The sequence below is a fragment of the Grus americana genome, chromosome 5 (assembly GCF_028858705.1).
Source record: "Grus americana isolate bGruAme1 chromosome 5, bGruAme1.mat, whole genome shotgun sequence".
NCBI lineage: Eukaryota > Metazoa > Chordata > Aves > Gruiformes > Gruidae > Grus > Grus americana.
This window is the reverse complement of record NC_072856.1, coordinates 52,419,830-52,432,998: the sequence shown is the minus strand read 5'-3', so window position 1 is coordinate 52,432,998 and position 13,169 is coordinate 52,419,830. Positions and strand designations below refer to the sequence as shown.

General features: G+C 36.1%; 1 protein-coding gene across 3 annotated transcripts in view; it reads left to right on the top strand.

Annotated features, from left to right (window-relative positions):
• Window positions 1-12,185, top strand: part of RPS6KA5 (ribosomal protein S6 kinase A5) — an 83,598-nt gene extending 71,413 nt beyond the window's left edge. The window contains exons 14-18 of one of the 3 annotated variants that reach the window (XR_008577260.1): window positions 1,847-2,038; window positions 2,648-2,807; window positions 3,824-3,987; window positions 4,566-4,657; window positions 5,397-5,414. Coding sequence is in view for 2 of the 3 variants with exons in the window: in XM_054826368.1 (XP_054682343.1) it covers window positions 1,847-2,038; window positions 2,648-2,807; window positions 3,824-3,987; window positions 5,397-5,636 (756 nt within the window). In the remaining variant the exon portion in view is untranslated. Of the gene's footprint in view, window positions 1-1,846; window positions 2,039-2,647; window positions 2,808-3,823; window positions 3,988-4,565; window positions 4,658-5,396 lie in introns of all 3 variants that reach the window. The other 2 variants (XM_054826368.1, XM_054826367.1) reach the window with 2 other exon arrangements.
• Window positions 12,186-13,169: the final 984 nt, after the last annotated feature.

Here is a 13,169-nt window from a genome sequence, read left to right as displayed (position 1 = left end):
TGAAAGTTACTATTTTAGGTTCAGACATGAACTTAGCATGGGATATGCAGGCTTCCCAATATAGATGTGGTTAGTGCACCTTTCTGTAAAAAGCTATATAGGAAATTCTGTTGGTTTTCTAACAATTCCAGTCAGATTTGTTGAATGTTCAACTTTGACATCTAATCTGATACTGATAAGTCTATTTTAAAAAATATTACTGGTTACATGTCACTAAGGCTTTTTTTTTTTTAATTGTGGGGACTGGAAGGCTCTTCTGTTTAAGCACTAGTGATCAGATCACATATATTGCTCTGCAAAATAGAGGAAAAGTACTGGATAGAAAATAGAGAATTCACAGAACTAAAGAATTTGTGGAACATATGTGACCATTTGGAGCCTCTCAGGAGAGAATTTGAGGACTCTTTCTGTGAAGTGATCATTAATCTGTGAACTGGGTTCTAAAGATATTAGAAAAAACTTACCAAGGCAGAGATAATGTTGCTTAGATATCCTTAAAATATATGTGGAACATAGCTTGAAGTGTGGTTTTTTGTGAAACATGCTTTATGTACCTAATCAACAAAGTAGTCTGAACCCAACTTAGGACTTTCGGACTGTACCTTTCTTTCTCTACATAACCAATTTCATTTTTGTCTTAAGAAAGGATATCTTTTTAAAACCAATGTTAGTGCAGTTCTTTAGTTACTTCTTGGCTATATAACATCACCGTAGAAAAAAGATGATTGTATTAGTCACCTATCCTCATTGCATTAATATTTTTGCTGAAATTAAGCTTCCTTCAGATCCATTTTGTACAGCATTTTAATATGGAAAACTGACTTTTCTGGTTGTCCATTAAGCTATAACAACTGTATAGCAGGCAAAAATACTGTTTTGTAGCAGCTATTCTCTTTTATCTGTAATGAATGTTCTCAGGTTCTCCTTATTGATCTGCTTGATTACTTTGACTCATTCACCTTTTGTATTACAAAATTACATAGGGCTGTAGGATTTATGATATTGAGACTTTTTCTAGCATTGCGTAGATTTAACAGCAAAGACAATGGCAAAATTTTGCTCTCCTCTCTTCTCTCTGAAGTTCAGGGGGAGAGTAGAAATTATTTATAATTCATCTTGGCCTCAGCCAGTTCACCTAAGACTTAGCTTCACTCCTGTATCTTGGGGAAAAGAAGAACAGATCGTCTTAAATCTTCCTCTGAATTGATAACAACTTGTGTGTTTTCAAGTCCGAGATGCCCCATTCCAGTCTGTAAAGCTGGAATTCTCAGGGACTACTGTATCAAAGTTTCTTTACCTTGGTGTAAGGCTTTTGAATTATTCTTTTGCATTATTATGCTCGTGGCAATATGGCTTCAGTGTGTTACCGCTTGAGGACCAAAGTCTATTCAGGGACAAGACAAGACACGCAACAAGAGTTCCACACACAAGCGTGCTGTCATTCACAACATGCCAGAAGGAAGCAGAAGCTTAAGAAAATTTACTTTTGTTTGAGGAAGAAGGCAATTCTTCAGTTATGTTGATGTCTTTACTTTTTTATTGTCAGTGTTCCCCAAATTATTTTCCCCACTGTTCTCTGCTAACTACCCATTTTCATTAGTAATCTCAGACAGAGCTATTATGACTTGAAGGTATACAGGAGGCAGATAAACACATCACATTTTCTTACATCCCAGAGTACCATTATTTCTACTTTTCCGTTTTTTATCCAGTGTCTCCCAGTTCCCCTTTTCTTTAGGTAATGTACAGTTTTCTGTAGTAATAAATGTAGGAAAAAAATAACTATTAAGTAGTCTAACCAATTTTCTACCCAGTGCTGGTATTGACTTTTGTCTTTGCTTTTCAGAATTTATTGTTTACAGATGAAACTGATAATTCAGAAATAAAAATAATTGATTTCGGCTTTGCTCGTTTAAAACCACCTGATAATCAGCCTCTTAAGACTCCATGTTTTACTCTTCATTATGCTGCCCCAGAGCTCTTGAATCACAATGGTTACGACGAATCTTGTGATCTGTGGAGTTTGGGGGTCATTTTGGTGAGTGATTAAGGTTTTTAATTGTAACTTTATTGCATGTATTTACTTCTTGTTAAAATGCGAAGAACTTGACACAATCTCAGACTTGAATTGGGTAGATGCTGAATTCAAGTGAGGTGAAAATACTGCTGCACAAATAATAGGTTCCAAAGACAGATGTTTTCCGGGGTGGAGATTTTTTTTTTTCCTAAGCAGTAAATTCAACATTTCTGGGAATGGAAAAAATACTTGATACAGTCTGGTTCTCAAAAAGAGGTATTCTTGTTAGGAGATTTTTATATATAGATCCATATAATCTTCCTACAGTTTGAATTCAGGGAAGGAATCGGCCTGCATTCTGACTTACAGAAAATGAATTTCAATAGATATAAACTGTGTAGAAATACCATTGTGTTTTGGTTTTAGTTTCCTGAAACATTTGAATGTTTTTTCTAACAAAGACTCTAGGCAAAGTCTTGCATATTTCAAATTTTCTAGAGCCTTGAAGTTATCATAGTCAAAGTTTTATTGTGTAGTGCTGGTGATGCAAACAGCAGCACTCCATATTTAGTAATAGGATTGTCAATAAATATACTGTGTTTGTTAATATTACTTTTGTTCTCATGACAGTATACAATGCTATCAGGACAGGTACCATTTCAGTCTCAAGACAAAAGTTTAACATGTACCAGTGCATTGGAAATTATGAAGAAAATAAAAAAGGGAGAATTTTCCTTTGAAGGAGAAGCTTGGAAAAATGTTTCTGAAGAGGCTAAAGAGTTAATTCAAGGTATGTATTCACAAATATTTCAAGTAGCTTATATTTTTATCTCAAAAGATTAACGTTTAGAGGACTAGACAATATCCGGCTGCTGTGATCAGCATCAGAGTGCCTAACCTGACAGAGTAGTATCCACAGCTTGAGCTATGTACCAACCCCTAATACAAGTTATGGGCAAAACTGGGCACAGCAGAATGACATTACAGATTGCTTGTAGAGAGCAGAGAGCTTTCTAATGTAGAGAGATGCTGATGGAAGGTTAGCAGGGTTAGAAGTAACTGAGGAGCTTCAGAAAAAGTGAAGTCACTCTTTTAAAACATATTTAAAAGCAGCGTTATTATTATTTTATTTTTGCTTTTGTAAAAACACCGGGTTATGAGATAAATGTTTTAAAAGCTGACCTTTTGCGGAAAATGAATGGTTTTCTTATCATCTTTTCCTCAGGCTGCTTTTCAATGCTTGTACCAAGACTGTTGTATTTCTGAGCTGCTGCATTCATATTTGCCATGCTTTGATTCCCCTTAAGCTTTTGAGCATCTAATTATGTTTTCAGCATGAGATAGACACCAATCTTAATTCTGCTAAGTTGGGGTTCTCAATTTCTGTAGAAGCAGGCTTGTAAGGAATTTTTCTGCCAAAAATGTAGGCATCTCCAGATTCCGACTTCAGTGGGAGAGAATCTGAGTGAATCAGTACAGAGAATCAGAGGCTTACTCTCTTGAACTTCATCCTAGAGAGGTTTTAAGTGAAGAAACCACTTGGTAGTTCCAAGTTTGTGTGAAGAGAGATGTGAGTTATCAAAGAGTTAAATAGCAATTTCTTGCATTTAATGATTCTTCTGGAGAGGATGACAGTATAATGTTGTGTGAGCCTTATCTAGGATAAATATTGGCATACCTAGGATAAATATTGCTATGACTTACTTATCAAAGCAATGCATGAGATTTTCTTAAACATAATTGCATTTTCTATTAAAAGAGGATAAATAGGTCACAGTTTAAGAGACTGTAATATATTTCTATTAGGACTTCTAACAGTGGACCCAAACAAAAGAATTAAAATGTCCAGCCTGAGATACAACGAATGGCTTCAGGATGGCAGCCAGCTGTCATCCAACCCTCTAATGACTCCTGATAACTTAGGCTCTTCAGGAGCTGCGGTGCATACATATGTCAAGGCCACTTTTCATGTAAGTTCTAAGAAATCTTGTTATGTGCTAAATTTTGTAGTGTGTTAATCTAGATTTTTGTATGTTTTCTCTTAATTAAAAATATGTATTTGTCCTTATAATTCAGTGATTGCTTATAGCTGCAATTTTTTCCTCTGTACCTAACTTCTGTGATTGAGTACAGTGAAAACATGAATGATGAGGCAAGAATACCTTTCTTAAAGACTTTGATACTAATAGCATTTTGGGGACTGAGACACATCTGTTTGGGAAATAGCTATTATAAATATAGATTATAGAATATAATCTAATATATAAATATAGATTATAGAAATCTATAAATAGATTTTTCAGAGAAATCTATTAAGATGTCTTCAAACTTTTATTAAAAAGATAAACTTTCTATTTAATTTAAGTTTTGTCCTTATGGTTATGAAATTGAGGTAAAACTTCTGGAACATATCTAGTTTGTATTTTTAATATCATGGATACTTTTTTTTAATGGACTTCCTTGTCTACCATTGCATATTTACTAAAAATGTTTGAACTGCAACTGCGTTAAACAAATATTGTGTTGATTCTTATGGTTCCTCCTACAGGGAACAAACTGAAATTGAGCAGATTTAGACTGAAATACTTCTTGACTCTTACTACCAAGAAAAGAAAAAGAAAGGAATTGTTACTTGGAGAGGTCCAGATAATGCAACATAATTTGGGCTGAAAGAAAAACTGTAATTTAATTAAATGTAGTGTCTGAAAATCATAGAATCATAGAATGGTTTGGGTTGGAAGGGACCTCAAAAGATCATCTAGTTCCAACCCCCCTGCTACAGGCAGGGACACCCTCCACTAGACCAGGTTGCCCAAAGCCCCGTCCAACCTGGCCTTGAACACTTCCAGGGATGGGGCATCCACAGCTTCTCTGGGCAACCTGTTCCAGTGCCTCACCACCCGCACAGTGAAGAATTTCTTCCCAATATCTAATCTCAATCTACCCTCCTTCAGCTTCAAGCCACTGCTCCTTGTCCTACCACTTCATGCCCTTGTAAGCAGTCCCTCTCCAGCTTTTCTTGTGGGCTCCCGTCAGGTACTGGAGGGCTGCTATAAGGTCTCCCCAAAGCCTTTTCTTCTCCAGGCTGAACAAGACGACTACAAATGTAGGCTTAAATAGGTTCAAGGCTTAATAAAAAATACTGCTAAATTAAAAAGAACAAGGAGGGGAAGATGCCAGTTAATGTTATGTATTGGCCTTTAAATACATATAAAGGCTAGTAAAGTTATTGTTACAGCTGGGATTGTTACGGTTAGGGACCTGTCAAGAGTTTATAGTTTATCTTACAACTTACCATAGAACATTCATAATAAGCTGCAAACCATAAAATGTCTTCAACCTCTTGAAAAGCTTAGAATTACCTTCTATTTTTAAACAGGCCTTTAACAAGTACAAAAGAGAAGGATTTTGTCTCCAGAATGTTGACAAGGCACCTCTTGCAAAGAGAAGGAAAATGAAAAAAACAAGTACAAGCACAGAAACACGTAGCAGCTCCAGTGAAAGTTCACATTCTTCTTCCTCTCATTCTCATGGTAAAACTACACCTACAAAGACACTGCAGCCAACAAACCCTACAGACAGCAATAACCCAGAAACCATCTTCCAGTTCTCTGATTGAAGAGCAGAGAGTATCTTGTCTTGAAGATTTAAGTGGTTATAAACTCGGTAGTACCAATATTGTCTTCTCCCACCTTTCCTCCCTGTGGCTTACAGGCTACAGGAATATGTCTGTTGCTTTAAAAATGTATTTCAATCATAACTTTTTAGCTTTGTATTTCAATACATTTCTTTTTAGCATTAAGTTTGGTATCACTGGATATGGTATAATACTATTATACAACCAACATTGTATTCTCTTAGGGCTAAATTACTAGTGTGCAGTCCAGCTCAAGGTTAAGGAGCTATGCTGCTCATGGTACAGCTTGGAGGAAGACTGTTTCTCAGTGTCAGAATCTTCCTCCCAGTTTCTTCCCCACTGTTCAAAGGAAGGAAAGCTCTGTAACACGTATAGAACTCTTGGATCTCCTGCTTTTACACAGCTGTGTGAAGAATGTTATAGAATTTGATTCTTCATGCATGTAAGGAATCATTGGTACAATGCACCAAAGCAGTATAGTACTTTAAGGCCTTTTAAATTTGTGGTTACATTCTATCCCATTTATTTGAATTTTAAGAGCAAAATGAAGCATTATGGAACTTTTATGTTGTTTTAAAAAGTAACTCCACATATCTTGTTCTAAACAACTGGGAATATAAGTCTTAGAATTTTTTTTAATTATTTATTTAATTTTTACAAAAACATCTAGGGTAAAAGATGTCTGATAAGGTGAGGTGTCTAGTACTGTGATACAATAATTTTTATTTCTACTTTTTGAAGTTATTAACTTTTAAAATGTTTTACAAATTCTAAAATGTAATGCTATAAGAGAAAGTGAAATTTCATATTGAATGCTTTGGAAAATGGTCACATGTTAAAATATCTATCTTAAGAATTAATTATAATTTATATTTTCTTTTTATATTTACACAATAACTTTAAAATACTAAGATTTTTTTAAAGATGCAAAAACTCCAGTTTCCACACTTGTTATTATAGGGTCCATACAAAACGTATACCAAGTTATTTGAATGTTGCATTGTGCAAATACAGCAGTTTAATAGTGACTGTAAAATATTAGAGTATATGTTTTCTTTTTTGCACTTTAGAACATCAAAAGGAGATGTTTTATAATAAAGTGCACTCAGATCTCTCTTCCTACAAGGTGCTGAGCACTGTTTTACTGGGTTGGATGACCTGAAACCCACCATATTTGGTGGTTGTGGTCATTGTGAAGGAGAATTCTGTACTTTGCAGGAGTGAATCCCTGTATATTACCCTCTGTTTTCATTCCTTTAAACTGCAAAACTCTTTCTATCTTGCTTTTACATTGTATATAGCAAATACCAGACCTGGGCACCTTGTGTAGTGTAGATGTTAACAACTTATGCACTGGGAATACTAAAGGGAAATTATATTGAACACTGTGCTTCACAACTTGTTCACTGTGGTGTTCTACAGTGAAGTATTTCCTACTGTGATAGTATAGTATGTACATAACTGTTTGGAATCATAAATGTGACTTACAGAAACATCAGCATAAACTTTTAAATCAGCATATTTTATAAATTTATGGACAGCTCTTTTATTGCTCTTATTCTCAATGACTAGGGGTAACTTAAGTGCTAAAGATGACTCCAGTTTTGCAAATGCTTACATGTGTAAGTTTCCACTGAAGTCAGAGAGACTCCTTGTGTAAAGTTAATCATATACCTAAATTTGTCTGATGGGAGACTAATTGACTAGGGGGTTTTGTTAACAGCTTGCTCTATCTTAAAGTAACCTTAATCCAAACCCTATGCAAAAAAGGTTATAGGAATTGTTTATATCAGTGGTTTTATTTATAGAATTCTATCAGATTATCAGTATTGACAAATACAATACATCCATGTTTACAGGGATTGTGTGTATCAAAACAAGGCTTTGAAGCCCAACATGTTTGTTCTGTGTTTCTTTAATATTAATAATGGCATTCTGAGGTTTTGGAATTGCTCATGTGAAATAGTTTACTACTTTCTTGATGTGAATGTCAACAGTAATTGCAGCATTAATTTCAGGTTGATGTGAATATTGAGATTTGCACTGTTTATGTAGAAGTAGTATATTTAAAGATCAGTATATGTGCTAATAACACAACCAATTTTAAGTGACCGATGTTAAAATATTGAAAAATAATTGTCAATGTAATATATTCGGGTTTGCTTTCTGAATGCTCTCTTTGGAAGTAATCTCAATAGTGAACATGGCTCATTTGTAAAAGAATACTTTCCCGCTCCCCAATAAACTTGCTGTAAATACAACAAACAATCCACCATTAGTACTTGTTATGCAGACAGTACAAGTAAATTGGGAGGTGGGAGAACAGGTTGCTTGTAAAGTTTGCAGTTTGAGGAGTTCTTGGAATTCGTTGTCTTTAGGGTGAGGACAACAAAAAAGCAATTTTCTTTGATTTCATTTAAGCGTAAGAAACTTTTGGATACCAGGTGGATTTGGAACATGGTGTCCCAGCTGAAATAACTCCTTAAAGTTCGGAACACAGTTGTTTCCCTGTTGGGAAATTTAATCTGTTGCTTGACAAACTGATGAAACAAGAAAAAAGAATGCTTGCACAAGATAGTAAATGCTAGAGGTAATGGCTGTATTGTCAGAGATTTTTTCGCACAGGTTTTGAGAGACTGTTGTGAGACTAAAATTATTAGAATATATCATTTGTATCAAGGGCAACTTTTATAGATTAATATTTCCGTGTCCTCTTTGTGCTCTTAACAGTAGTTATTAAATAAAAATTTAAAAACAGGGTAATTCTTTTTGGCAGGGTTAAGTACATTTAGGTGTTGCCTTGCATTTGCTTTGAACCAGTTACCTGGGGTAGCTGACATGTTTATCACCTCTGACTTTCTGCTGTCTCCAGGTAACAGAGCTCTTGAGGAGGTGCGTTTGGCACTACGCTGTCTGAATTTTTAGATTAGCATCTTTACATAAACAACTGCTGATCTCCTTTTACATTTATAAAACTGAGTTTCAAGCTAGGCAGCTCAAGAGCAGGTTCACATCTTGTTCAGATCTCCCTGCAGGAGACTAGTTACTCTTGGCAGAACGATGTTGTCTTAGCGTAGCGTAATCTGTTACTCGAGGTAATGTAAAGACCGTGGGCCAAATTTTTCATACTCGTACCACTATTTCAAATCTGAAGTGTACAAGCCAATCTTCATTAGTACTATAAATATTTTATATTGCCTTGGTAAAGAGGTGTTAGACTGTAAATTATGTTTATACTCAGATTAAGTTTCCTTCGCAGTGCTGCTATGCGTCAAGCAATTTTTATGTCTAGTAATGATCTCTCTGCTGTCAGAAATGTAATGCAGTCAGCAATATTGTGAGCAGATTTGTTTGAAAAATGAAATTTCTTATCACTAAATATTTAAATAACTAGTGTGGTTATTAATCTAATCTTTAAAGTACTTGATATTCTGTGAAGTTATTTCTTTGTAACACTTTTAGAAACACAAATATTAGTAATTAAGAGGTAATTCTGCTAAAGGATTTAGAGGAGTACAAAGGAAGTAACATGACCTACTCTTCCTCTGGCTTAGTGAAATTTCTACACTTTTATATAAGGAAAAGCAGCTGAAATATTTACTGTTTCTTAATAGAAGGGTCAGTGCATTTGGCATATCTATTGTTTACTGCTACAAAAAAAACATTATTAAAATGCTTTATTGAACAGTTTTGGGGGCTAACATAAAAATACGCTATTGCATCAGAATGGATTGAGGCTTGAAGTTGGCATTGTTGATGTACGTATTTTTCTCAGCCCTTTTCCATGGCTACTTTTCTGAACAAGGTAATGATACCTGCACAGCCATGTTCCCTAGTGCTCATCCAGAAACAGAGTAATTCTTGGCTGAAAATATACACAGAATTATGATGTATGTTTATTGGTTGTGATGAAGTGTTGCACACGTCTTACATTTTTAATATGCACATGTATTATGCATGTGTATGTGGATACATGCTGTATTACATGTCTAGACCTCAATTTAATATGCCTTGTTTAAGAGAATTTGTACTTAAAAAGGAGTTCTTGACTTGCACAGATTCAGAGGACCAGATGAGGGGGCTACCAGAGAAGAGGAAGAAGGTTATGGGAAGTCAGAGATGAGAGGCTTCTGGAAAGAAGTTTTCAGGGGTCAGTGCGTGTAATATTCACTGACACTGAACTGCAAGCTTTTTTGCCAGTTACCCAGCATAAACACATTTCCTAAATCTTCAGGTCTGTGAGTATGTGTGTGTGCGTCTACACGCATATCTGTATCTTGATATGACATTTTGGTCTTCAGTTGGAATTTTTGTTATTTCTCAATTATCGTTCCAGGTGTTGTTCCCACGGTGGTGGACTTTATTCTTTTTCCCCATGTGTGACAGTCTTTCTCAGCACCGATTTTTACATTGCGAAACATGACATTGCCTTCCTTCAGTTGAGATAGTTGACTGAATATTCTGGTTTGAGAGAACAGGAAATAACATGGCTGTTTCTGCTGTAAACAGATAAAAGTGCTTTGATCTTTGTCTACCTGTGAGAAACACTTCTCAGTTTGCTCCTTTGACTCATGGGGCACTGAATTCTATAATAAATAAGAAATGCAGAGCTGTTGGCTAGCTCTTGCCTGCCATCCCGCGTTTTTTATATATCACTCGTTCAATAGATTCTGGATGTTCAGAACACCTATGTAGAAAAGAAAACCGAGGATGATTCCTGTAGTCTGCACTAGTAAATAAAGTGATGCTTTCAATTACATAGACAAGCTGGAGCAGTCTTGTTTGTTGTGCCTGGAAGCAGCAAGAGTGGAGCAATGTAAGACACCTGCAATAATGTAAATTTGAAGGAAACTTGTTTGTTTTGACAGCCTTCATGTTCTGTGTGGTGGAAAGGGAAGTCTGCAACTGCCTGGGAATCAATGGTAAGAGTTCAGGCAGATGAGATGGTACAGGCTGGTCTGACAGCTCACAGGGCCATTCCTGATCCTTTCTTCTGGCCACATGCTCCACCCTCTTCTTGGTTCTGGTGTTTGTATCACCTCTCAGCCAGCAGAGACAGGGGCAAATAAAAGTGTTCTATTAACTTGGTTAAGGTATTTTGGTTAGCACTGGATTAATGATTTTATAATTAATCCAAAGTAAAACTAGTAATGAAGCATTGCAAAACCTAATAAGCTATAATGCTGTGATTTTTCAAAACTAATAATTTATTCAGAGGTAGAAAGGAATCTATACTGTTCACACATACAATCACTTTTTAAAATTGGCAACCAGTCTGTCTGTATTCACAAAATTCATGCAGAAGTCTATTAACTTCCTTTGAAATGCCAACAATAAAGAAAAACAGAACTTTAATTGCTCAGGAACTGCTCAAAAACCTATCACAGATGAAACTGCAAGGAAAATCATATGAACATAAATGAGATGTGGAAATGTATGATTGTGACCAAAGGTTTATTTTCGTAAGTAAGAGAAAAATCTAAGGATTTAGGCTAAGGCCTAGTGAATAACCAAAAGAAGTCTGCTGGGAAACGTCATTGCTGTCTTTATCTAGTTTAGTTCAAAATACTTGTTACTGATATTTGCTGATCTAACTACGTCTACCCAAGTACATTTCTCATCAGTTATGGGTCTGATTTTGTGTGACACATTCAGCTATACTAAAAAAACTTTGAAGTGCAAACTTGTCTTTGGAATTACAGCAAAGTTAGAAGAAAGGGGGGGGGAAGTTATATGTAAAGATGATGATGCAAAGACAGGACAATGCTCAAGGTTTGTCTCCAAGTTATGCTGACAGGTGACTAGGCGATAGTATCATCATATTGTCTGTAGAAGCTTACTATAACAGTATGTATCTTTTTTCCTTTAAAATCAATATACAGTGGAGAAAAGAAACTAAATTAATGCACAAAAGTAGCAAGTACCTCAAAACCTTTTGCAGATGTTTCCTTAATGAGTTCTCATGCTTTAAATATGTAGCTCAGCTGTACACGGAAGTTACTCTGAAGCTGTGCCTACTTGAGGGAACAGGATCTCACTATCTGGTGTTCATTGCACAGTGATTGTACAAATTATAACTCACTGCTGCTTTTAAGTTCAAGTGTTAATACTATACTACTTAATATGTTTAAGTCCGTCCTTATGCAGCCCTGCCAGGTCACTTAGTTCAATTTTAAAGCTGTCAGATTAAAAGGAAAACTTGAGATCTACTTCAACACCAAAGTGCAAACAGGCCTTTAATCTTAATCTACATCTGGGTTACAAGAATGAATAAAAGCTTGGCATTGGCTTTCAACCTTGACAGTCTTATCAGTAAGATGCAACTGCAGCAAATTTGATGCTTATAGATATCTTTACTGATTTCTTTCACCTGTAGAGAAAGAAACCTGAACAATTATTTCCTGTCAGGAAAAAACTGTCTTTTGCTAGAGTCCCAGTAGAAGAGATCGTCCGTAATTTCTACCTTTACCTCTGAAGCTGTAAAGGCAAGGAATGAATTGGTGACAGATCTGACAGCTGGTTATAAAGGCTCAGGCTGTGTTAATTTGCAGTAAGTGGAACAGGGCGTGCTATTTCTTGTGTCAGTGTGGGCAGGGAGGGGGAAGAGGGAAAGAAATGGGAAGAAAGGAATGCTGAGTGCTTTCCCTCACCGTAATGTACAGGACTTCCTGGTTGCACACCATTGCTTTTGAAGAAGCAATGGTCTCCACATTAAATCTTTAAGGAAAAACAAAACAGATTCACCTGTCAACTTTTTTCTTGGAGGGAAATGGTGCCATTTTCAAATAGTAAAGGTGGCAACATGGACACTGATTTCCTTACCTCGCTATATGCCAGTTATCAACAGATTACAGTGAGGTTTTCCTTCTGACAAGTATGCACTTCTCTCAAATTCTTAGTCACATCAACAAAGTGCAAAACCTTGTGTCAGAAGTTTACCAAAAAGCAAGGTAAGTAATTGAAAGGGTTTATTTTACCCAGTATCAGGATATTCAGAAAATGAATGAGGATAGGGTTCTGATTTTGGATGTGGAAAAGCACTGGAAGAGAGGATCGTTTTGTGAATGCAGTAGTGGAAGAAATAGAAGAAAGCTGTTTTCTGGAAGACTGCTCAGAACTCCTCAAAGATTTGCAGAATCAGATGTCAGCTGAATGCTCTAGAGCTGTTAAAGCCTCACCATGCTCATCTGGAGGATGGTGAGCCCAGCCTGTTGGTGGCCAGTCCTGTCAGAGCCACAGGTTTATGAAAAACTGTTGTTGGGGCTTCTGTCTTGGAGGTACCTCCCCTTATTTGTAAGTCTTGCTAACCACCAGGGAATGAACAGCATTTGGCAAATTGAGTTCTTTAGCTGTGTTGGAACGATAACTGTAATGAAGGTTTTGATCTTCAGTCAGCTCATTTTCTTCTCCAGGCCATGGTGTTCATAAATAGGAAGAGATTTTTGTTGCCCTAAATTGTGTGGTTAACCACTGTGGTGGCTTCAAAGTTAATGCAAAGCAATCTGGAGAAGTACA